Raw genomic sequence first — 24,524 nt, forward strand, 5'->3', positions numbered from 1 at the left:
TGTGAACAACAATACTGTATATGATGACAAATCAAGCAGGCAGTGACTAACCTCTTTGATTGGCTGGACAATTGGTGCACACCACAGCCTTGGTCTCTAGGATCTGGACGCAGCTGCTACGGTCAGGGCAGGGACAGGGCAGACAGGCATTTGGGCTGCCAGTCAGTGGATTTCCATAGTAACCATCCAGACATCGCTCGCAAGACACACCTGTGGTGAAGTCTGTGCAGTCACACACACCTGGAGCAACACAGATAAGCACATTTCATTACGTATTTTGTAATACAAATTAATTTCCATATGCATTCTCTGGTCAATTTCAGCAATCAATTTCAATATCTATGTCACATGTTTTGACTAACAAAATCTATCTAATGTAAAAGTACACAGTTAAACTTTTTTTTTTTCTTTTTATTATTGAGCATATTCAGTAAACATTCAGAGTGCAGGCTAGAAAAAGTAAGTGAACTCATTGTAATGATCTAAATTGTAGTATTGATTAGTAATAAAATGCGACGTGTTCATTATCAAATGAACACACACAGTTGCACACAAATACAATCTAACTAAACCAATAGCGCACAAACTTTATATAAATATTGTACTGTTCAGGTTTTTATTGAGCTCACTGGGTAAACCTCCAAAGTACAGGCTAGATGAAAGAAAAGGGACTTAAAGGTCTTAATAAGTTTTCCAAGACATTTGACAAGTTAGTTCAATGAATGAGATGAGATTGGAAGTAGGGCATTCATCAAAGGTGCATTGCTTAATAAAATGCTGCACAAAGCCTGATGTACTGACAAATAGATAGATAGTCTTTATTGTCCACAAGTGGAAATTTGTTTTCACTGTCAGTACATAGCCTCCGAAACATAGATACAAGCATAAATACACTTAACACATACCTTTCACCCTGTCCCCACCAACCTGCACCATCCCTATATCAGACAAACCAAGTCTCCCTGAAGCTGCGGGAGTCTCCCGCATTTCAGTAGTGACTCCCTGATGCCTGCGAGTCACATATAATCTCCCGGAATTCAGAACGAGTGCCTCAAACGCTCACACAGGCGACAGACTTTTTTTCTCTAATCGCGTGTGGGAAGGAGTGAGAGAAAACAGAGAGGGTTCTGATTGGCCTGTTCTCTGCAAAGAGTCTGTGAGACAGCCAATCAGTTTTTAGTGTAGGCGGCCAGTGTTTTTCCCCCCTCCCGGACGGGATTTGTTCAGAGAGTGAGAGAAAGCAGATCATGGCGGAGGCAATATTAATAATTATTGTAATATGATATGAAATGTTTTTGATGTTGTGCAATTTTTTGTGATATTGTAACTGTCAATTTTTGTCAAATTAAGGCTCCCCCCCCACCCAAAAAAAAAATAAAGGGAAGCAGAGGTAGGGCCTTCCAAAAAGAAAAAAGATAAAACTCATTTCACCTTTGAATACTAATTTAATTTAAAAAAAGTAAAATGTATTAATATAAAAGTAAAGTTTCTGTTTCCTTTGGTGTGTGTGCAAGTTTTTTTTGTTTTGTTTTTTTGGGCGGGGGTGGGGTTGGTAACCTCCCTGAAATCAACTTTTGCAACTTGGGATGTCTGCTATATACAGCCCAGAACATAAATACATATATAATCACATACACTCCAGACAGAGTGAGTCAGGTCAACAATTCTGTTGGTGTCACAGAGAACAGGGGGGAAAAACTAAATCTTCTACTTAAACCTGTTTAACTACATACAGTACAGTACGGTATATCAGAATACTACTACTACCACTAGTATTCTCATCATAGAATACTAAAAATAAATTACAATTAGGGCTGTGAGATTTTGGAAATAACTGACAATGCAAAAGTCTGTTGTTCTGCAAAATACTATATATATCACAATAATTAAAAACACAGGAAGTTCACCAATTAAAAAAAAAAACAATGATCCAACATTACATGACATTAATAATATGCTACATATATGGATAATCTCCCTCTGGTAAATATGTCGTTGAAAATAAGAACAATGCAGGTTTTCCTTTCTTTTGTATCAAGCAAGCTGTAGTGTGTTGTGTTTATACTTAATCAATTTGCCTTACGTGACACATTGTACATCCTGCATTGTGACTACTGAGCGTGCACATATTAGGATGATGTTGCTGAATTTATTATTATTACTATGCAGCCTTAATCACAGTCATTTTAAACGTGTATATTTAACAAAATGGGTCTAATGTTCCAGAAAACATGGATTCCAAGCTTTTAAACTCTCTCTTTCTCTCTCTCTCTCTCTCTCTCTCTCTCTCTCTCTCTCACACTCACACACACATACAAGTACAGAGGCAAGGGAATGCTTTATTGATTTTCTGTATTGACAGAATTAGGGCAGAGAGTGCAATTGCTTATCTCAACAGCAGAGGGCATTATGTCATTACAGTTCAATAAAGTGAACGAGGGAGAGAGAAAGAGAGAGAGAGTGAAAAGAGAGAGAGAGAGAGAGAGAGAGAGAGTGAGCAAGCGTGAGAAACTCACGTGTGGCCAATTGCGAATCTAAATCCAGCTTGACTGTAATTGCTTTAGGGACACATTTTGCAAAAAGATTGGAACAGGAAAGGGGGATAAAGTGCAAATGTGGGGGAAAAAAAGATATATTCAGAATATACAGACAAACAAGCCCTCACACCAATCCCCCTCGAGGCTAACCACATCCTATGCATGATTCCAGTATCAAAAAGCACATTAGACAGAGCCCAAACATGGGCCACCTTTCAAAGCCCGTTCGCTTCGTAATCTTGTTGGCGCGTTCTTAGCGGACAAGCGGGAAATAAGTATCTGAAATTGATTTTAAGTCATTTATACTCTGAAAATACTAGATAAAGCCTGACTGGCGAATGCATGTCTAACGGCCTGGTTAGTCTGTGAAGCTGAAGAGCAACGGAGGCAGGAGAAGCAGACGGAAAAACGGGATGCAGGATATACAGATACAGTATCTGCTCAGAACATAAAGCCTGAGAAAATCTTCTTTCTGACCCTCCACATATAGGCTACTGAGGACACAGGGGATAAAGAGTGTTAAGGACGAGAGGCCTGAGTGATCAAAGGGAGCCGCACACACACACACAATCATACACACACATATACACACACTCTCTCTCTCACACACTCACACAGGGGGTAGGCGAGTGTGGAAGAAAAGAACATAGTTCTTTCCCCAGGGAAATATGAGAATATCTCAAACCATGAAATGAAACGAATGATAATGAAGCTTAAATATAAGCTTTTCTCCACATACGCAATTCACACCCTCCTAGAAACAACCTCCAAAATTATATTTAACTACTCCCATAATCTCTCTCTCTCTCTCTCTTTCTCCCTCTCTGTCTCTGTCTCTGCAATACTAAATCATATTAAACAAACTAGGTGTTGGGTGGTAACTGTACATAATGGGCTTCCTGAAGGAGAGTTTTAGAAATGGTCAAAACAAATCAAATCAAATCAAATCAGATCAAATCACAATGTACTGCCTGTTTTTTTTTTTTGTTTGTTTGTTTGTACTGTGTTACTGCCCACGTAATCAGATTCATGGTCAGGGTCACAACTGATCAGATTCTGAATCAGTTTCTCTGATTTTGCTATTTATAGGTATATGTTTGATTAAAATGAACATTAAAACGTAAACATAAAACATAAAATGAACATTTTTCCCAAATTCTAAATAAAAATATTGTCATTTAGAGCATTTATTTGCAGAAAATGAGAAATGAGAAAAAAAAAAAAAAAAAAAAAAAGATGCAGAGCTTTCAGACCTCAAATAATGCAAAGAAAACAAGTTCATATTCGTAAAGTTATAAGAGTTCAGAAATCGATATTTGGTGGAATAACCCTGGTTTTTAATCACAGTTTCCATGCATCCTGGCATGTTCTCCTCCACCAGTCTTACACACTGCTTTTGGATAACTTAATGCCTTTAGCTTGGCTTGATGGCTTGTGATCATCCATCTTATAGGAAGAAAAATTGCTTCCTATATCCATCTAAAAGTTCAAATGGGTTCAGTTCAATTTAGACTCATTGCTGGCCACTTCAGAACTTTCCAGCTCTATGTGCTTAAAACAAGGTTATTTAACAATAAACCACAACATTGGTTTATAGTAAAGGTGTCAATCATTTTGTCTGAAGTTTTGTGTGGAATGCACAAAAAGAAAACATGGGTAAAAACATGTGTAATTGTGATAGTTTTCTGGGGGAAATACTTCACGCAACACTTTCAGCCATAACTGTAGCTCTGACCAGAGGAGGGTGTGTTTTACTGTGAGTCTTGGTTCCTCCTTCCTTGGTTTCTTCTTCCAAATTTGAAGAAGTTTTATCTTGCCACTGTTATCTTTGGCTTGCTCACTTGTGGTAACAAGTTATATGTAATTTAAAAAGTGGTCTAATTTATGGATCTCTGTAAAGCTGCTTTATCAAATCTAGTTTCACAGGACAAGTGTTGTAAAGTATTGGTAAAGTACTGATTAAATAGTTTAGTATATAGATGTTTTTTTTTTTTTTTTTAGTAGTTAACAGTTGTTCCATGCACGCATATGAGATGAGAGTTGTTGTAATAGGGAATATTGTGTGAGGAACAGCAGACGTGTAGAGTGTAGAGACCCGTGAGATGAGGGCGTGACACTCAGGTAAGACACAGTAAGAAGCTGAGCATAACACAATCTGGCAAATAGAGAAAAACATAAAAAGTATGTTTTGTAACACATGAAAATCAACATGTTGAAGTGTTTTATGCTCTGCATCACTTATGTTTGCTAACAGTCATCTACACAGAAGTGAGGTGAAGCCTTTTATTTACAAACATAACATAGAATTTTAACAATGTTTTTATACCAACAGTGATACAAGTCACTTGTTGTTTGAGCCAAATAGATGGAGATGGGGTGGGGTACTTATCCTCACTATGGTCTGTTTTCCCTGATGGCTTCTGGAAAAAGATACAGGAGTATGCGGTGCAAGACCACCAGATTCTGTAACAGTTTTTTCCCCCAAGCTATTAGACTGTTAAACTCCTAAAACTTTCTAACTGCACAAGTCACTTTATTTAAAGATATTTATGATTCTATCATAGAGGTGTGTATATTTTTGCAGATGTACATTGTGTATCTTTGTGATATATCTATACTTCATATTTATGCTGCTAAATTTCCATATATCCTTGTATTTTACTTACATGATATATATATATTTATTTTTCTCTCTGATTTTGTTTTTTGGGAGTCAATGCAACGAAATTTCGTTCTGCGTACAGGAGTGTATTAAGAATGACAATAAAGGAAGTCTATGTCTAAGTCTAGTAAAGGAGCACTGAAGAGATGTAGTAAAAATAATAGAGAGTTAAGGAGTTGGAAAGGCGTGAAGGGGGATTGGGGACATGGAGGAGTAAAAAGGCATTGAGGGGATGAGGGTAGAGTAATTGGGTGTTCAGGAGATGAGGGTGGAGTAATGAGGTTTTGTGAAGATTAGAGTTTAATAATGGAGTGTTGGTGAAGAAATGGGTCATTGAGGAGAGTGGAAGATGGAGTAATGAGGTGTTTTAAAGAGGAGAGTGGAGTAATGGAATGTTGAGGATATGAGGGTAGAGTAATAAGATGGAAAGGAGATGAGGGTGGAGTAGTGGAGTGTTGAGGAGATGTGGTGGAGAAATGGGGCATTGAGGAGAGTGGAAGATGGAATAATGGGGTGTTGAGAGGGTGAGAGTGGAGTAATGGGATGTTAAGGAGATGAGGGTGGAGTAGTGGAGTGTTGAGGAGATGTGGTGGAGAAATGGGGCATTGAAGGAATTGGAAGATGAAGTAATGGTTTGCTGAGGAGATGAGGGTGGAGTAATGGGGTGTTGAGAAGAGAGTGGAGTAGTGAGGCGTCGAGGAGACGAAGGTGGAAAAATGACACATTGAGGAAATAATGGTGGAGTAATGAGGTGTCAAGGAGATGAAGGTGGAGTATGTTAAGGAGAGTAGAATATGTATTCATTGGGTGTTGAGGTGATGACGGTAGATTAATACGGTGTTGGAGAGATGAGGGTAGAGTAGTAGAGTGTTAAGATGTGATAGAGAAATGAGACATTAAAGGGAGTGGAAGATGGAGTAATGGGGTGTTGAGGAGACGAAGGTGGAGTAATGAGGCATTGAGGAAATAAGGGTGAAGCAATGAGGTGTCGAGGAGATGAAGGTGGAGTAATAAGGCATTGAGGAAATAAGGGTGGAGTAATGAGGTGTCGAGGAGATGAAGGTGGAGTAATAAGGCATTGAGGAAATAAGGGTGGAGTAATGAGGTGTCGAGGAAATGATGGTGGATTAATGAGGCATTGAGGAAATAAGGGTGGAGTAATGAGGTGCAGAGGAAATGATGGTGGAGTAATGGGGTGTTGAGGAGATGGAGGTGGAGTAATGAGGCATTGAGGAAATAAGGGTGGAGTAATGAGGTGTCGATGAGATGATTGTGGAGTAATGAGGTATTGAGCAAATAAGGGTGGAGTGATGAGGCGTCGAGGAGATGAAGGTGGAGTAATGAGGCATTGAGCAAATAAGGGTGGAGTGATGAGGTGTCGAGGAGATGATGGTGGAGTAATGGGGCGTTGGGGAGACGAAGTAGAGAAATGGGGCGTTGAGAAGACGAGGGTGGAGTAATGGGGTGTTAAGGATATGTGGTGGAGTAATGAGGTGTTGATGAAAAAAGGGATAAGTAATGGGGTGTTGAGGAGATGAGGGTGGAGTAATGAGGTGTCGAGGAGATGATGGTGGAGTAATGAGGCATTGAGCAAATAAGGATGGAGTGATGAGGTGTCGAGGAGATGATGGTGGAGTAATGGGGCGTTGAGGAGACGAGGGTGGAGTAATGGGGTGTTTTGGAGATGTGGTGGAGTAATGAGGTGTTGATGAAAAAAGGGATAAGTAATGGGGTGTTGTGGAGATGAAGGTGGAATAATAAGGCACTGAGTGCAGTAATGGGTCGTTGAGAAAATGTTGGTGGGGTTATGGGGCATGGAGATTATGGTAATGGATTATAGAGCAATAGGGATTTGAAAAGATGAGGGTGGAGTTATGGGGTATTAGATGGAGGTAGAGGTGGGGTGTTAAAGGGTTCTTGAGGTATTGTTGTGCAAGCGTGTGTATACACGTGATGCCATTGCTAAAAAATATTTTTTCAATATGTTCTACATAGATTACAGTTTAATTTAAACTTTTATTTTGAAACTGCCCCAAAACAATGTCTCAGGAACAAGGAAGCATATTTATAAACACTTCATGTAATAACTGCATTTCTGTAGAATGTTAAATTTCACATTAAACCACTTTATATTCCATTATGTTGGAAATTTTTCCTTTTGTAATCATCTACTGAAAGGACTCGACAAACTTGTTCACAATATACTGCTATAAAAGCCGACCGCCGTTTTAATCTGCATCTGGCTCCTGACTCACTGCGGAGGTGAGCGTTGCTTATTTGTTATTACCTTGTGCATAATGGCGCGTGGAGAAAGGCCTGGAGACTGTTATTAGCTCTGCCACTTGCATGCTTGTTTCTGCCCATTAATCAAGCCAGACGCTGCGTTTACACTAAAGGTGAAGAAGTTAATGGTAATGTTTTTTTTTCTCATTGATTTTGCCTTATGTTCCACCTATTCAATATTGTAATCGAAGGCTGAATGAAATGGGATGAAATTAGGGGCGACTGATAAGGAAATAAAACAGCAGCAACTGTACTGTACTGTCAGTGTGGTCATGCAAGTGACACTTTTAACAGGGGGAAGATCTTAAGGCATTCTCCACCTAATGATCTTTGGGATTTTAACCCCTATTACAAGTACAATCCGTGGTGGGTCCCATCTTGGAATTTGAATGTTCAGTTTACCGTACAGTAGCAGGTTCTGCTCTGAAAGTGATGCGCCAGTAGATAATCAAATTTACATTAATGTGATTTATATATATATATTTTTTTTTAGATTTTAAGATATATAAAATAAAAGACCCAGCATGGTCAGAGCAGGCCGTCTAAACAAGTGTAGCCTACAGGCAGACCACAAAGTCCTCAACAATCCTAATGTAATGGTGCAAATAGTGGCTGGGTAACCTGCTATGCCACCCCCCAGCCACCAGAGGGAAACCCAGAACAACTACACCCTAATTACAGGCAATTAACAATACCTGACCCTCTCCTATTTAAGGAGTTGTGCAGTCACATCCCCCGGTAAAGCAAGTTTTCAGTTTCTATTTTAAATACAGCTCTTGAAATAAAATAAGAGACCACTTAAAAAATATGAGTTTCTTTGATTTTACCAAATTGAAAACCTCTGGAATATAATCAAGAGGAAGATGAATCACAACCCAGATAGCAAAAAGGATCTGGCCCGGATCCGGCACAATTCAAAACGGATCTGGCCCAGTGTCCTTTTGCACAGTGGGAAGCCATCAAACCAAGCTGAACTGATTGAATTTTTGCACCAGGAGTGGCATAAAGTCTTACAAAAGCAGTGTGTAAGACTGGTGGAGGAGAACATGCCTAGATGCTGGTAAACTGTGATTAAAAAACAGGGTTATTACACACACTTTATGAATATGAACTTGTTTTCTTTCTTAAATACTGCTACAGTTGATGGCAAATTACATGCATCTTCCATTAGAAATGGACCAAACAGGTTTGATTTTTTTATTGGAGTTCTGCAAACAGGAAACCCCTGCTATCAAAATGTAGCCAGGTGGCAATAAAAGTTCTCTTTTTGTTTATTAAAGAGAGTTTTTTTTTTTATTTGTTTTGTTTATTTCATATGTATACATTTGTTTTCAAGCAATGTATTATGTTAAAAATGTGTAAATGTTTATTTTCTGTGCATTTATGTAAGCACTGGGTAAAAGGATGCTGTCTCTTTAAGGGAGTGTGGTCTTGTGGGTGATTATATTTCCCATTTATTTATCTGAGGCCATTGTGTGAGCAGCAGTTCTCCTGGGCAGAGCAGAGATTGGCTGGAGAAAAGTTAATCTTGTGGTAAATAAGTCATCTTTCATTTATAATCTCTAATATAGGTATAAAACAGTTCCTAAAAGTATACATAAACTGAGGATGACCATATTTTGTGTGAATTGATCATTATTTTCAAAGATGCATTTAGATTTAATGTGAGGCCATGCGGGCTGCATTCAGCCATAGAATCTTTGGAGACAGATACAGTGTGTTAGTTTTAAACAGAAGCTAGACTGTAACTCAAAATTCATGTGTATCTGTATTTTATTTTTATTTTATTCAATTTTATTTCGAAGATGACCTATAAGCAGGTGGTTGAGGGCTAAAGAGGCCTGGTGTGTTCGGGGAGTCTCTAAGGGATCTGAGATGTGAGTTTTGTATTTTATTTTAGAAATTTGTAAACTAAGTTGGATGTAATGGCTGTGTATTTAATTTTTTACATTTTCTAATGTCAATTTCTATCTCTGTATTTTTGTGTTTTACAGTCGTTCACCCACTGCCGTATATTTTTGATGTAAACTTTTCTTTTTATTTCTTTATATTTTACTCTGCTCAGCTCTAAAGAAAAGCTAGAAAGGACGAGTTACTCATTACAACCTGAAAGTAACTTGCAAATAAAAGAACCCCAACATTTTACATTGTGTCCTGGATGTTCTCTTTCTCCACGGGCTACAAAAACAAAATTAGGGCAAAAGTAAAGATTTATCTGCCAAATGACATTGCAAGAGTAAGCAAGAGGTCCGCAGAGAACAGACATACCAAACTACAGCACTTCTTCTTAGCCTGGGAAAAAATAGGACTAAAATGAGTGTTAAAAACATTTGAGGAGCTTTAACTAATTTAGGATCTCACACTAATTTAGGTTTTCACACAGTGTTATCACGTTTCCAACAGTGCGATCACATGCCACATTTTTGTCTGCCCCTGAAATCTGCATATCATGAAAACCCCATGTGGGTGAAGAAGCACATATTAATTAATATAAAATATTAGAAGCAATTGGCCAATAAGCATCCTCTGATCTACCATTCTTGGGCACATCAGCTTGTGATGTAGCACCCTGATGGCGATAACAAGACTTTCAGAACCACCTACTTAATGCATTTTCTTCTCCTTCTGAAAAACACACACACACACACGCATAAATAAATGAGCATGTCTTCACCGCAATGCTGGAAGGCACTTGACCACAGCTGACAGATCTCAGTCTGAGAAAGTCTGAACCCGAGACAGACAGCATAAACGCAAGGAGCATTTTAATGAAATATCTTTGTTCCTGAGGAAGAACAGGGACTTTAAGTAAAGATCTGGGCTTTGGGGAGACGGCCCACTTCCCATCCCCCCCGCGTGCTTTAGGAGGCAGCTGCGTTTTGCTAGCCTGTCTCCCACTATTCCGGTTTATTTGTTCAGCTAAATTAGATTTAAGAGGCATTTGATTTTCAGTCTTTGGGAGGCCTCCCTCAGTGTGTAGATGTGTATGTGTGTGTGTGTGTGTGTGTGTGTGTGTGTGTGTGTGTGTGTGTGTGTGTGTGTGTGTGTGTGTGTGTTCAACAGAGCAAAGCTACACAACACCCAGGGCAATACATTAAATAACTCAGTACATGTGTGCAGACTGGAACTTTCCCACCAAGCCAGATAAATCACAGGAGCAGATTAAAATTGAGGGAAACATTAATTTCCAGCCTTTATTTTTACATCCAAACAGTGCCTCAACTGTCCCTAAATGCTCTTAAGCTAATGGGTCAGACTGCTGAAACAACTCTTCACATTACTCCATCCCTTACCCCTACCCAAAATTCAAGTACTCAATCTCATCAATGCACCATTATTCCCCATATACCCTCAATAACATCTTCTTAACATCCCATTACTTAACCCCATCTCCTCGACATCCCATTACTTAACCCCATCTCCTCGACATCCCATTACTTACCCCATCTTCTCAACATCGCATTACTTTACCCCATCTCCTCAACATCCCATTACTCAAACACATCTCCTCAACATCCCATTACTGAACCCCATCTCTTTAAGATCCCATTACTGAACCCCATCTCCTCAACATCCTATTACTCAACCCCTGTATCCTCAACATCCCATAAATTTACCACATCTCCTCAACATCCCATTACTGTACCCCATCTCCTCAACATCCCATTACTTTACCACATCTTCTCAACATCCCATTACTGTACCACATCTCCTCAACATCCCATTACTGTACCACATCTCCTCAACATCCCATTATTTTACCACATCTTCTTAACATCCCATTATTTTACCACATCTCCTCAACATCCCATTACTGTACCCCATCTCCTCAACATCCCATTACTTTACCACATCTCCTCAACATACCATTACTGTACCACATCTTCTCAATATCCCATTACTTTACCACATCTTCTCAACATCCCATTACTTTACCACATCTCCTCAACATACCATTACTGTACCACATCTTCTCAATATCCCATTACTTTACCACATCTCCTCAACATCCCATTACTGTACCCCATCTCCTCAACATCCCATTACTTTACCACATCTTCTCAACATCCCATTACTGTACCACATCTCCTCAACATCCCATTACTGTACCACATCTCCTCAACATCCCATTATTTTACCACATCTTCTTAACATCCCATTATTTTACCACATCTCCTCAACATCCCATTACTGTACCCCATCTCCTCAACATCCCATTACTTTACCACATCTCCTCAACATACCATTACTGTACCACATCTTCTTAACATCCCGTTATTTTACCACATCTCCTCAACATCCCATTACTGTACCCCATCTCCTCAACATCCCATTACTTTACCACATCTTCTCAACATCCCATTACTGTACCACATCTCCTCAACATCCCATTACTGTACCACATCTCCTCAACATCCCATTATTTTACCACATCTTCTTAACATCCCATTATTTTACCACATCTCCTCAACATCCCATTACTGTACCCCATCTCCTCAACATCCCATTACTTTACCACATCTCCTCAACATACCATTACTGTACCACATCTTCTCAATATCCCATTACTTTACCACATCTTCTCAACATCCCATTACTTTACCACATCTCCTCAACATACCATTACTGTACCACATCTTCTCAATATCCCATTACTTTACCACATCTTCTCAATATCCCATTACTTTACCACATCTTCTCAATATCCCATTACTTTACCACATCTTCTCAACATCCCATTACTTTACCCCATCTCCTCAACATCCCATTACTGTACCCAATTTCCTCAACATCCCATTACTTTTCTCCATCTCCTTAACATCCTATTACTCAACCCCTGTATCCTCAACATCCCATTAATTTACCACATCTCCTCAACATCCCATTACTCAACCCCTGTATCCTCAACATCCCATTAAAGTACCACATCTACTCAACATCCTATTACTCTACCCCATCTCCTCAACATCCCATCTCATCAATGCACCATTATTCCCCATATACCCTCAATAACATCTTCTCAACATCCCATTACTTAACCCCATCTCCTCGACATCCCATTACTTACCCCATCTTCTCAACATCCCATTACTTTACCCCATCTTCTCAACATCCCATTACTTTACCCCATCTCCTCAACATCCCATTACTGAACCCCATCTCCTCAACATCCCATTACTGAACCCCATCTCTTTAAGATCCCATTACTTTACCTCATCTCCTCAACATTCCATTACTTTACCTCATCTCCTCAACATCTCATTACTGAACCCCATCTCCTCAACATCCCATTACTTTACCACATCTCCTCACATCCCATTATTTTACCACATCTTCTTAACATCCCATTATTTTACCACATCTCCTCAACATCCCATTACTGAACCCCATCTCCTCAACATCCCATTACTTTACCTCATCTCCTCAACATTCCATTACTGAACCCCATCTCATCTAGATCCCATTACTTTACCCCATCTCCTCAACATCCTATTACTCAACCCCTGTATCCTCAACATCCCATAAATTTACCACATCTCCTCAACATCCCATTACTGTACCCCATCTCCTCAACATCCCATTACTTTACCACATCTCCTCAACATCCCATTATTTTACCACATCTCCTCAACATCCCATTACTTTCCCACTTCTCCTCAACATCCCATTACTGTACCACATCTCCTCAACATCCCATTACTGTACCACATCTCCTCCACATCCCATTATTTAACCCCGGTCTCCTCAACATCCCACTACTGTACCACATCTCCTCCACATCCCATTATTTTACCCCGGTCTCATCAACATCCCATTACTGTACCACATCTCCTCAACATCCCATTATTTTACCACATCTCCTCAACATCCCATTACTGTACCCCATCTCCTCAACATCCCATTACTTTACCACATCTCCTCAACATCCCATTACTTTACCCCATCTCCTCAACATCCCATTACTGTACCCAATTTCCTCAACATCCCATTACTTTTCTCCATCTCCTTAACATCCTATTACTCAACCCCTGTATCCTCAACATCCCATTAATTTACCACATCTCCTCAACATCCCATTACTCAACCCCTGTATCCTCAACATCCCATTAAAGTACCACATCTACTCAACATCCTATTACTCTACCCCATCTCCTCAACATCCCATCTCATCAATGCACCATTATTCCCCATATACCCTCAATAACATCTTCTCAACATCCCATTACTTAACCCCATCTCCTCGACATCCCATTACTTACCCCATCTTCTCAACATCCCATTACTTTACCCCATCTTCTCAACATCCCATTACTTTACCCCATCTCCTCAACATCCCATTACTGAACCCCATCTCCTCAACATCCCATTACTGAACCCCATCTCTTTAAGATCCCATTACTTTACCTCATCTCCTCAACATTCCATTACTTTACCTCATCTCCTCAACATCTCATTACTGAACCCCATCTCCTCAACATCCCATTACTTTACCACATCTCCTCACATCCCATTATTTTACCACATCTTCTTAACATCCCATTATTTTACCACATCTCCTCAACATCCCATTACTGAACCCCATCTCCTCAACATCCCATTACTTTACCTCATCTCCTCAACATTCCATTACTGAACCCCATCTCATCTAGATCCCATTACTTTACCCCATCTCCTCAACATCCTATTACTCAACCCCTGTATCCTCAACATCCCATAAATTTACCACATCTCCTCAACATCCCATTACTGTACCCCATCTCCTCAACATCCCATTACTTTACCACATCTCCTCAACATCCCATTATTTTACCACATCTCCTCAACATCCCATTACTTTCCCACTTCTCCTCAACATCCCATTACTGTACCACATCTCCTCAACATCCCATTACTGTACCACATCTCCTCCACATCCCATTATTTAACCCCGGTCTCCTCAACATCCCACTACTGTACCACATCTCCTCCACATCCCATTATTTTACCCCGGTCTCATCAACATCCCATTACTGTACCACATCTCCTCAACATCCCATTATTTTACCACATCTCCTCAACATCCCATTACTGTACCCCATCTCCTCAACATCCCATTACTTTACCACATCTCCTCAACATCCCATTACTTTACCCCATCTCCTCAACATCCCATTACTGTACCCAATTTCCTAAACATCCCATTACTTTTCTCCATCTCCTTAACATCCTATTACTCAACCCCTGTATCCTCAACATCCCATTAATTTACCACATCTCCTCAACATCCCATTACTCAACCCCTGTATCCTCAACATCCCAGTACTGTACCCCATCTCCTCAACATCCCAATACTGTACCCCATCTCCTCAACATCCCATTACTGTACCCAATTTCCTCAACATCCCATTACTTGCTAGCCTGTCTCCCACTATTCCGGTTTATTTGTTCAGCTAAATTAGATTTAAGAGGCATTTGATTTTCAGTCTTTGGGAGGCCTCCCTCAGTGTGTAGATGTGTATGTGTATGTGTGTGTGTGTGTGTGTTCAACAGAGCAAAGCTACACAACACCCAGGGCAATACATTAAATAACTCAGTACATGTGTGCAGACTGGAACTTTCCCACCAAGCCAGATAAATCACAGGAGCAGATTAAAATTGAGGGAAACATTAATTTCCAGCCTTTATTTTTACATCACATCTCCTCAACATCCCATTATTTTACCACATCTTCTTAACATCCCATTATTTTACCACATCTCCTCAACATCCCATTACTGTACCCCATCTCCTCAACATCCCATTACTTTACCACATCTTCTCAACATCCCATTACTTTACCCCATCTCCTCAACATCCCATTACTTTTCTCCATCTCCTTAACATCCTATTACTCAACCCCTGTATCCTCAACATCCCATTAATTTACCACATCTCCTCAACATCCCATTACTCAACCCCTGTATCCTCAACATCCCATTAAAGTACCACATCTACTCAACATCCTATTACTCTACCCCATCTCCTCAACATCCCATCTCATCAATGCACCATTATTCCCCATATACCCTCAATAACATCTTCTCAACATCCCATTACTTAACCCCATCTCCTCGACATCCCATTACTTACCCCATCTTCTCAACATCCCATTACTTTACCCCATCCCCTCAACATCCCATTACTGAACCCCATCTCCTCAACATCCCATTACTGAACCCCATCTCTTTAAGATCCCATTACTTTACCTCATCTCCTCAACATTCCATTAGTGAACCCCATCTCCTCAACATCCCATTACTGTACCCCGTCTCCTCAACATCCTATTACTCAACCCCTGTATCCTCAACATCCCATAAATTTACCACATCTCCTCAACATCCCATTACTGTACCCCATCTCCTCAACATCCCATTATTTTACCACATCTCCTCAACATCCCATTACTGTACCCCATCTCCTCAACATCCCAGTACTGTACCCCATCTCCTCAACATCCCAATACTGTACCCCATCTCCTCAACATCCCATTACTTTGCCCCATCTCCTCAACATCCCATTACTGTACCCAATTTCCTCAACATCCCATTACTTTAACCCATCTCCTCAACATCCTATTACTCAACCCCTGTATCCTCAACATCCTATTACTTAACCCCATCTCCTCAACATCCCATTACTCAACCCCTGTCTCCTCAACATTCCAATACTGAACCCCATCTCCTCAACATCCCAATACTGTACCCCATCTCCTCAACATCCCAATACTGTACCCCATCTCCTCAACATCCCATTACTCAACCCCTGTATCCTCAACATCCCACTACTGTACCACATCTACTCAACATACCATTACTCCACCCCATGTACTCAATACCATATTAGTCCACCCCATCTCTTCCATGCCCCATTACTCATCCATCTAAAATCTGAGAATAACACATGACAAGGTAGGCTTCATAAGTCATAAAAGTCATCCTTAATGCACTGTAATAAACTGGACTGTAAATAAGGACTGTAATAAACATTGTAATACTTTGAGTTGCCTAGTTTATCTCATGGGACAATACAGCAACACAAACAAAACATTGCTAACTTGGACATCACAGTTCTATTTAAGTGACTATGTCATTTTGTTCACAACAGAAGACAGTAGAGCCAATACAGAAAAGTTAATTATACATATAAAACTTGTCATTTACATGGAAGTGAGGGAGACAAGGCCATGTCTTTCAAATTACTTTTATCTCTGAAGACTTTAATAAGTGAAAATACTCTCTTTTCAAGTCAGTGAAGCAGAATAAAAGTGGCTTCAAAGTAATTCAGCATTAATCTGCAACTAATTATGTGCTTATGTACAGCACACATCACCTCAGCGAAGTTAACTAATTAGAATGAAGGTACTGTAGTATCAAAAAGAAGAGAGAGAAGTTTTCATTTTATTTTAAGGTAGTTTGAGAATGAGAGGTTGTGAGAAAAAAGGTAAGAAGAGTGAGTGAGAGATCTGAACAGAAATCTGAAAAGAGATACAGAGATCTAAACTGAACAGAGAGATCTCAGTTGAATTGAAATATACAGAGAGATGTCTGAACTGAATTGAGAACGATAGATCTGAACTGAATTAAGAGCGAGATCTGAACTGAATTAAGAGGGAGATCTGAACTTAATTGAGAGAGAGAGTTCAGAACTGAATAGAGAGAGATCTGAACTAAATTAAAATAGAGAAAGAGAGAGTGATCTGAACTGAATTGAGAGAGAGAAAGAGAAAGATAACAGTTGAATTGAGAGAGAAAGGGAGATATCTGGAGAGTGATCTGAACTGACTTCAGAGAGGGAGAGAGATTTGAACTGAATTGAGAGAGAGATCTGAGCTGAATGTAGAGAGAGATCTGAAGTGAATTGAGAGAGAGACAGACCTGAAGTGAATTGAGAGAGATATATCTGAACTGAACTGATTCAAGAGATATGTCTGAACTGAATTGAGAGAGAAAGATCTGAAGTGAATTGAGAGAGATATATCTGAACTGAACTGAATTAAGAGAGATGTCTGAACTGAATTGAGAGAGAGATATCTGAAATGAATTGAGAGAGATATCTGAACTGAACTGAAAGAGATATCTGAACTGAATTGAGAGAGAGAGAGAGATCTGTACTGAATTGAAAGAGAGCAATCTGAACTGAATTGAGAGAGAGATATCTTAACTGAATTGAGAGAGAGTGAGAGAGATTTGAACTGAATTGAGAGAAAGATCTGAAGTGAATTGAGAGATATATATCTGAACTGAACTGAATTAAGAGAGATGTCTGAACTGAATTGAGAGAGAAAGATCTGAACTTAATTAAAAGAGAGAGTTTTGAACTGAATTGAGAGAGATATTTGAACTGAATTGAGAGAGATATCTGAACTGAATTAAGAGAGAGACATCTGAACTGAACTGAGAGAGAGAGATATCTGAACTGAATTGAGAGAGAGATATCTGAACTGAATTGATAGAGAGAGAGAGAGAGAGAGAGATCTGAACTGAATTGAGAGAGAGTGAGAGATATCTGACCTGAATTGAGAGAGAGATCTGAACTGAACTGAGAGAGAGAGATATCTGAACTGAATTGAAAGACAGCGATCTGAACTGAATTGAGAGAGAGATATCTGAAATGAATTGAAAGAGTGATCTGAACTGAATTGAGAGAGAGAGATCTGAACTGAATTGAGAGAGAGTGAGAGATATCTGACCTGAATTGAGAGAGAGATCTGAACTTAATTAAAAGAGAGAGTTTGAACTGAATTTAGAGAGAGAGAGATATATGAACTAAATTGATCGATAGAGAGATACTAAATTAAGAGAAATACACTGGTGATTAGCATTCATTTAAAAGGGAATGCTAATCATCATATTTTTGGAATTAATCACTCCAGCTTATATTTTTATAGTTTAATGGTTAAGTTGGTCTACAAGCATGATAATCCTAAACAAACTAGATAAAAATTATGACCTGTATTAATTATTACCATCATCACCAAGATGGTCAACCAGCAATTGCACGCTACCTGACCAGCATGACCAGCATAACCAAGCTAGCATGAAAGTAGGTAGAATTAAAATAAAGAGAGAAAGGTGAGGGTAGAAATTACCATGTTTTTTTATTTCTCATTCTCAAGGTAGTTTGAGAATAAGAGTTGAAGAGAGGGAAAGATGGCAATAAAGAGAGAGATTTGAACCCTTAACTGAAATAAATGGTGAGCTGGCTGCCATATGATTTTGGCTTTGGTTACTGTAACAATAATGTGAGACATATGTGGCATTTATTGACGCAGATACTACACAAACACACACACACACACACAGGAACACACACATACTTTTGACTGGATGACTCAGTGTCTGTGCTCGACAAACCTCATTTTTGTTGCTTCCTGTACAAAGATTTTGCATTTGAAAGTCATTTACTGCCTTGAAAAGCCAAAAAGTGACTTCTTTATTATAACCTGTCACTCTTGTTGAAGGTAAGACTGCAGAGTTGGTGTGCCGTAATCACGAAAGGGAAAGATAATGCATCAGTGTCTCTCTAAATCCTTTAACTATCAGTCTTTTGACAGACCTCAGTCTCCGTTGTCACAAAAACAGGTCTAATACTGAACATAAATGTGCAGAAATCTATTTATTTCCAAGGCCAGCTGATATCATGACAGTCCTATTTGGCCTGTGAGTGTAAATTAAAGTGTAAATTCTTTGGTCTACTTTTTATCCACAAAGGGCTGCAGGCTTTTATTACGATCAAGCTGCAGCACATCTGATTCCACTTGTTCATTCAGTTTGCCTCAGTCCAAAGACAAGAGCTGATCACATGTGCTTCTGCTCGGCTGGAACGAAAACCTGCAGCCACACCTGCACTCTGAAGACAAGAACGGCTTCCCACTCACGCTTGACCTCATGTACTGGTCTCATTTTCTTTTTTCCCCCACAATATTTCCCTACATAACCCAACATTACTTACGAAGATCACTGTGCTATTTAAATCTGGGTATTGTGAAGGCCTCAACAAAAGCTGAATTCTTTATTTAATCAATGAAATAACAACTAATTTATTGTCATAAACTACAATGATGCACACTGCAATGGTGCAAACTGCAATGATTTCTTTACTTTCTTGGAAAAAAAAAACAATCTTACTACTCATTACTCAATACCAGCAGGAAAATACAATGGTTGCAATGTCAATCGTCTTATATTTAAGATATTTGAGATTATATAATTGATCCCAATTGACTAACCAAGCAGGTCAACCAGCCTGACAGGCATCGCCAAGCAGGTTGACCAACATGACCATGCTGGTTGAATGGCAAAGGCAGCATGACAAAATTGGTGGATCACAGTGACCAGCATGACTCTGTGCATAGACCTTGTGAACAAGCTCTATGTAGGTGCAGTAGTGAGCGAGATTGTATTAATTGATATTATGGTCCAAGGACTAAAAAGGTAATTGGTCTCCAATTTGCCCTTGAAAAGTTATGATGATTTCCCAATTTGCCTTAAAAAACTGAGATTAAAGTAAAACAGTAGGCTAAATACGAATTAGATGTGTACATTATCTGCTAAAACTAAACAGTATAGTACTGGGATCAGGCTGAATAAGGAAGTGGTGCATAATGCTAGCTCTCTAACTGCAGACAAAGTTATATAAAATCCACATGAGCTGGTTTATAAAGTTGCTTGCCATGCTAGAAGTTATTGAACTCATCATCTACTCACTTGTGTAGATTCAGTGTCTATAGTCTGGCAACCCGAGTGAGCTTCGCATCTGTGGGTTGGGCAGACAACTCTCTCCAGTGTTTTTTGAAATTGGACTGATGTAGCCATTTACACTCTTATTTCATACTGATTGATCCTTTAAGTATCATCTCAACTAATTATTAATTAAAACTAGGTTTTATTATTTATTAAACATTACTTGCGTTTTTTGGCATGGTTTTGCTTTAATCGTTTGTATTGGAGTTTCTGCTGGTTGTTCCTGCTCTCAAAAAAAACTGGCATAACAGATTTTGCAGCAGGCCTGTTTACTGGTTTTTGTTTAAACAAGAAATAATCCCACACTGTGCACGAGCATTAGTAACTGCTTTGCGATGTCTACACTCTGGTTGCTGATATAATACTGTCTGAAAAGTCCAGTACTGGCAACACTAGTTGCCAAAACAGTCCTCCTTTACTTTGTTTTACTACAAAAAGTGCCTCGAAGTCAAATGCAGATCATTTATACATTAAAGAATACCTTAAAATACTCATTATGTGCACTATTAAGGGTTTTCTACCTAACTTTTTCCAAGATGTACATAGAAGTTAGTATGTATTTCAGACATATGGCAGCACCTGATGTCTTCAGTCCCTCAAGCTGCTGACAGTCTGAATACCCTTCAATACAGTAGTGGTTTTCCCATGAGGTCAAATCCTCTAGACAAGTCTGAGAAGTCTTTTCCGGAGTTCTAAGATCTTTCTGCGTGTTTTTTTCTTTGGAAAGCTTTCATGAATCTGGCCCCAGAACCCTCAAAAATGTATGAAAACAGGATCCGTATGTCATATCAGTGTCTGAGGCCCCAATGTATCACTGATTACCATGTCAGTGTCTGAAGCCCCTTTATTTTCACTCTCGACTCTCTTCGGGTGGAGTTTATTCTCTCTCCTTTTGCTCGGCTCCTTCCTGACATTTGTACATCTCTCTGAATTATTCACTGCTTTTTTGCATGGCTAAATGTCAGCACCTCTGAAAGCGCTCGATTTTTTTTTTTCTTCCAGCACCCTTTGAGCAAGAAGAAAGAGAAAGAGAGAAAAAAGTGTAAGAGGGAACTACTCGGTGGTCTCGTCACTGTCCTTTATTTCATTCTTCGGGAAAGGGCATTTTTCCACCCTGCCTATCTGCCACAAGCGGGAGGATCTCATTAGAATACTCATTAGAATAGGGCCTAGATTAGAGGGCTCATTAGAATATATATTCTTTTTAATGGGGATGCAGATGGCTAGTTGAGTGACTTCAGCTGGAACACACCCACCCGTGAAATGCGGTAATGGCTATTAGAATATTAATTAGCAAAGCAGCTACAGTTTATTCATCTCATTAGTGGATTACAGCAGAGACGCTGTACTTCTGGAGGTCTAATCATGCTGAGATTTTAGAAGCCGAATGTTACAAATGTAAAAAATAATGAAAATTTCCATCGTTGACTTCTGGACTCATATTTTACATATTTTGTGTCTCGTACTTTGTTGTAATTTTGGTGAACTGTAATGCAGCGTTATGTAAGAGTTCGTATTTTTTGCTCCTGGGCTCCGTCAACAAGTGGGTAGTAGGGCTGCAACTAATGATTATTTTAATAATCGAATAATCTGACCATTATTTTACTGATTAGTCGAATAGTCAGTGATTATTTCTGCCATGCCCTCTATCTCTGCTTGCTGTGGGTATGGCTCCTTCAAAACGATGGAATTTAAATGCTGTTCAAAAGTCCAGAACATTGAACTTTAAATGTGGAAAGTGCTGCTATTTAGTGAGGAGATGTGCAACCTGTTATGTTTGGATATTTTGGAGACACAGGCCGAGTTAAGTATAACCTGTGCAAGTCAGAGACTGTAAAAAAGGATGGACCCATTCATTTAATGAAAATGGAGCCAAAATCTTCCGCCATGTTGGCGATCCTGATACCCGAGTCTGCACAGTAGAGACCAGAAGAGGGAGTAAGACTGTGGAGAGACCGCCTACACATTTAAATAACCCCGCCCCTGAGGGTTGCCTCGAGGTCACAGACTGCGGAGCGGAGTGGAGCTGATGGTCTGTTATTGGTCCCGCCCATAACCAGCCCTTTTACAATAACCACACCTTTTTTGAATAGAGCTGAATAACCTTTTAAAAAATGAGTTCTGTGGGGATATATGGGACCTATGGGAATGGGTGAGGTTACACAGCTTTCTGAAACCGAACAGCAGGGGGCGCCCGACCTGTGGTGGCTTCACTTTTGAGAGACGATTCTCTGTCCAGCTATACACAGTCTATGGTGCGCGTGAGCCTATTGTGTTTCTGTCCTCAGTACTTTGGTAGTGCAACTAATTAACAAAGCAAACAATCAATAGGCCAAAAACAGAAACTCTGGGTACACATAGAAAACATACACTACCTGAACTGACGTAAACATGTGCAAGAACCGACAAAGGAAACAGGAAACACAGGGCTATAAATACACAAACGGGACATACACGGGAAAGAAAACAGGGAACACTTGGGGAAAGGTAATGTGGGGGCGGAGCTACATATAAAACACAGGTAAAGGGACTAGACATGGGTGGAGACACAGAAGAACACACAGCAGAGCACACTGAGGAGATAAACAAACAGGAGGGCAGTAAAAACACAGAGACTGAACAAAACAGACACGGAACAGGGCCAGGTTTTGATATTGACATTGAACATTTTGACATTGTCAGTTATATCGACTAATCGTTGCAGTCCCACTAGGGAGAGTAAATCACTTACACAACACTGCACACTGAGCCCCAAATAACGTACAGCTATAAGCATAGCTTTGTTGACAGATTGTTAAAAGAGATGCAGAACTATTAGAAGTTAAAGAAGAATACAGACTGGTGCAGTTCCAACAAAGTTACATAGTGCCATTCCATAATGAGAAATTCTTGATAATGCCATAATGCCATTCTGCTTGACAGTATGTTAGTATAAAACAAAATTACCCATAAGCTGTTATTATAGCATATAACTGCTGTTGTTTAAACACTGTATCTAAATCTATATCACTTTATATGTGTAATGTATACTATTTAAGTTATGTTACAGTATCTTATACAGCTCTGGAAAAAAATAAGAGACCACTTTAGTTTCTGAATCAGTTTCTCTGATTTTGCTATTTATAGGTATATGTTTGAGTAAAATAAACATTGTTGTTATTTAGAGCATTTATTTGCAGAAAATGAGAAATGGCTGAAATAACAAAAAAAGTACAGAGCTTTCAGACCGCAAATAATGCAAAGAAAACAAGTTCATACTCATAAAGTTTTAAGAGTTCAGAAATCAATATTTGGTTTAATAACCCTGTTTTTTAATCACAGTTTTCATGCATCTTGACATGTTCTCCTCCACCAGTCTTACACACTGCTTTTGGATAACATTATGCCACTCCTGGTGCAAAAATTCAAGCAGTTTAGCTTGGTTTGATGGCTTGTATTCATCATCTATCTTCTTCTTGATTATATTCCACAAGTTTTCATCAGGCAAAATCAAAGAATCTCATCATTTTTGAGCTGTAGGTACCTGTGTTAGCACAACGGATAACACCACTACCCGCCAGCAAGCTACGATTCCATGTGGGAGACTGGGGTTCAATTGTGGATAACTGTATTGGGTCTATATTGGCCTACCTCTTTACCACCATACAAGTAACCTCGGAAGTCGCTCTGGGTAAGCCTGTCAGATAAATGTCATGAGGCTAAATGTATATGTACCCACCCAGAGAGGTGTGACCCATGCTCTCGTAAAGGTTTCAGGGTTTCAGAGAGAGTGTTAGCATCGAATACGACAAAGCTCAGACACAGAGACTTTTCTGGAGGAAGTAAATGCTAACACAGCATAACCTGCAGCTCTGAACAACTACAGAGCAGAGAGAGTAAGAAAGAGAGAGAGAGAGAGAGAGAGAGAGAGAGAGAGAGAGAGAGGGAGTTAGTTTCGGATAAAGATTTAAAGCAAATATTAACACAGGTAAATCTAAAGTCAACAGAAGTGATGCTTTAATTACAGTGCTAAATAGAAGTGCTAATATATCACTAGCTCTGTAAAAACGTGGAGAAATTATTAATTTGTGTAAAAATATCAACACAGCATAACCTGAACCACAGAGCAACTTCTACAGAGCAGAGAGAGAGAGAGTTAGTTTCAGATTAAGATTTAAAGCAAATATTAACACAGGTAAATCTGAAGACGACTATCAACACATTAAAGTATATGTATTAATTGTGTGCATTAAAGGGGACATGAAACATTTCAGTTTGTACAAGTTTTCTAATGGATTAAAT

The 24,524-nt window shown here is 39.4% G+C and overlaps 1 protein-coding gene across 2 annotated transcripts in view; it reads right to left on the bottom strand.

Annotated features, from left to right (window-relative positions):
* Positions 1 to 24,524, bottom strand: part of lamc3 (laminin, gamma 3) — a 230,736-nt gene that overhangs the window by 37,296 nt on the left and 168,916 nt on the right. For both annotated transcript variants that reach the window (XR_007437948.1, XM_007259638.4), the window contains exon 13: positions 52 to 240. Coding sequence is in view for 1 of the 2 variants with exons in the window: in XM_007259638.4 (XP_007259700.3) it covers positions 52 to 240 (189 nt within the window). In the remaining variant the exon portion in view is untranslated. The remainder of the gene's footprint in view (positions 1 to 51; positions 241 to 24,524) is intronic.

Source organism: Astyanax mexicanus, chromosome 1 (assembly GCF_023375975.1).
Source record: "Astyanax mexicanus isolate ESR-SI-001 chromosome 1, AstMex3_surface, whole genome shotgun sequence".
Lineage (NCBI taxonomy): Eukaryota > Metazoa > Chordata > Actinopteri > Characiformes > Acestrorhamphidae > Astyanax > Astyanax mexicanus.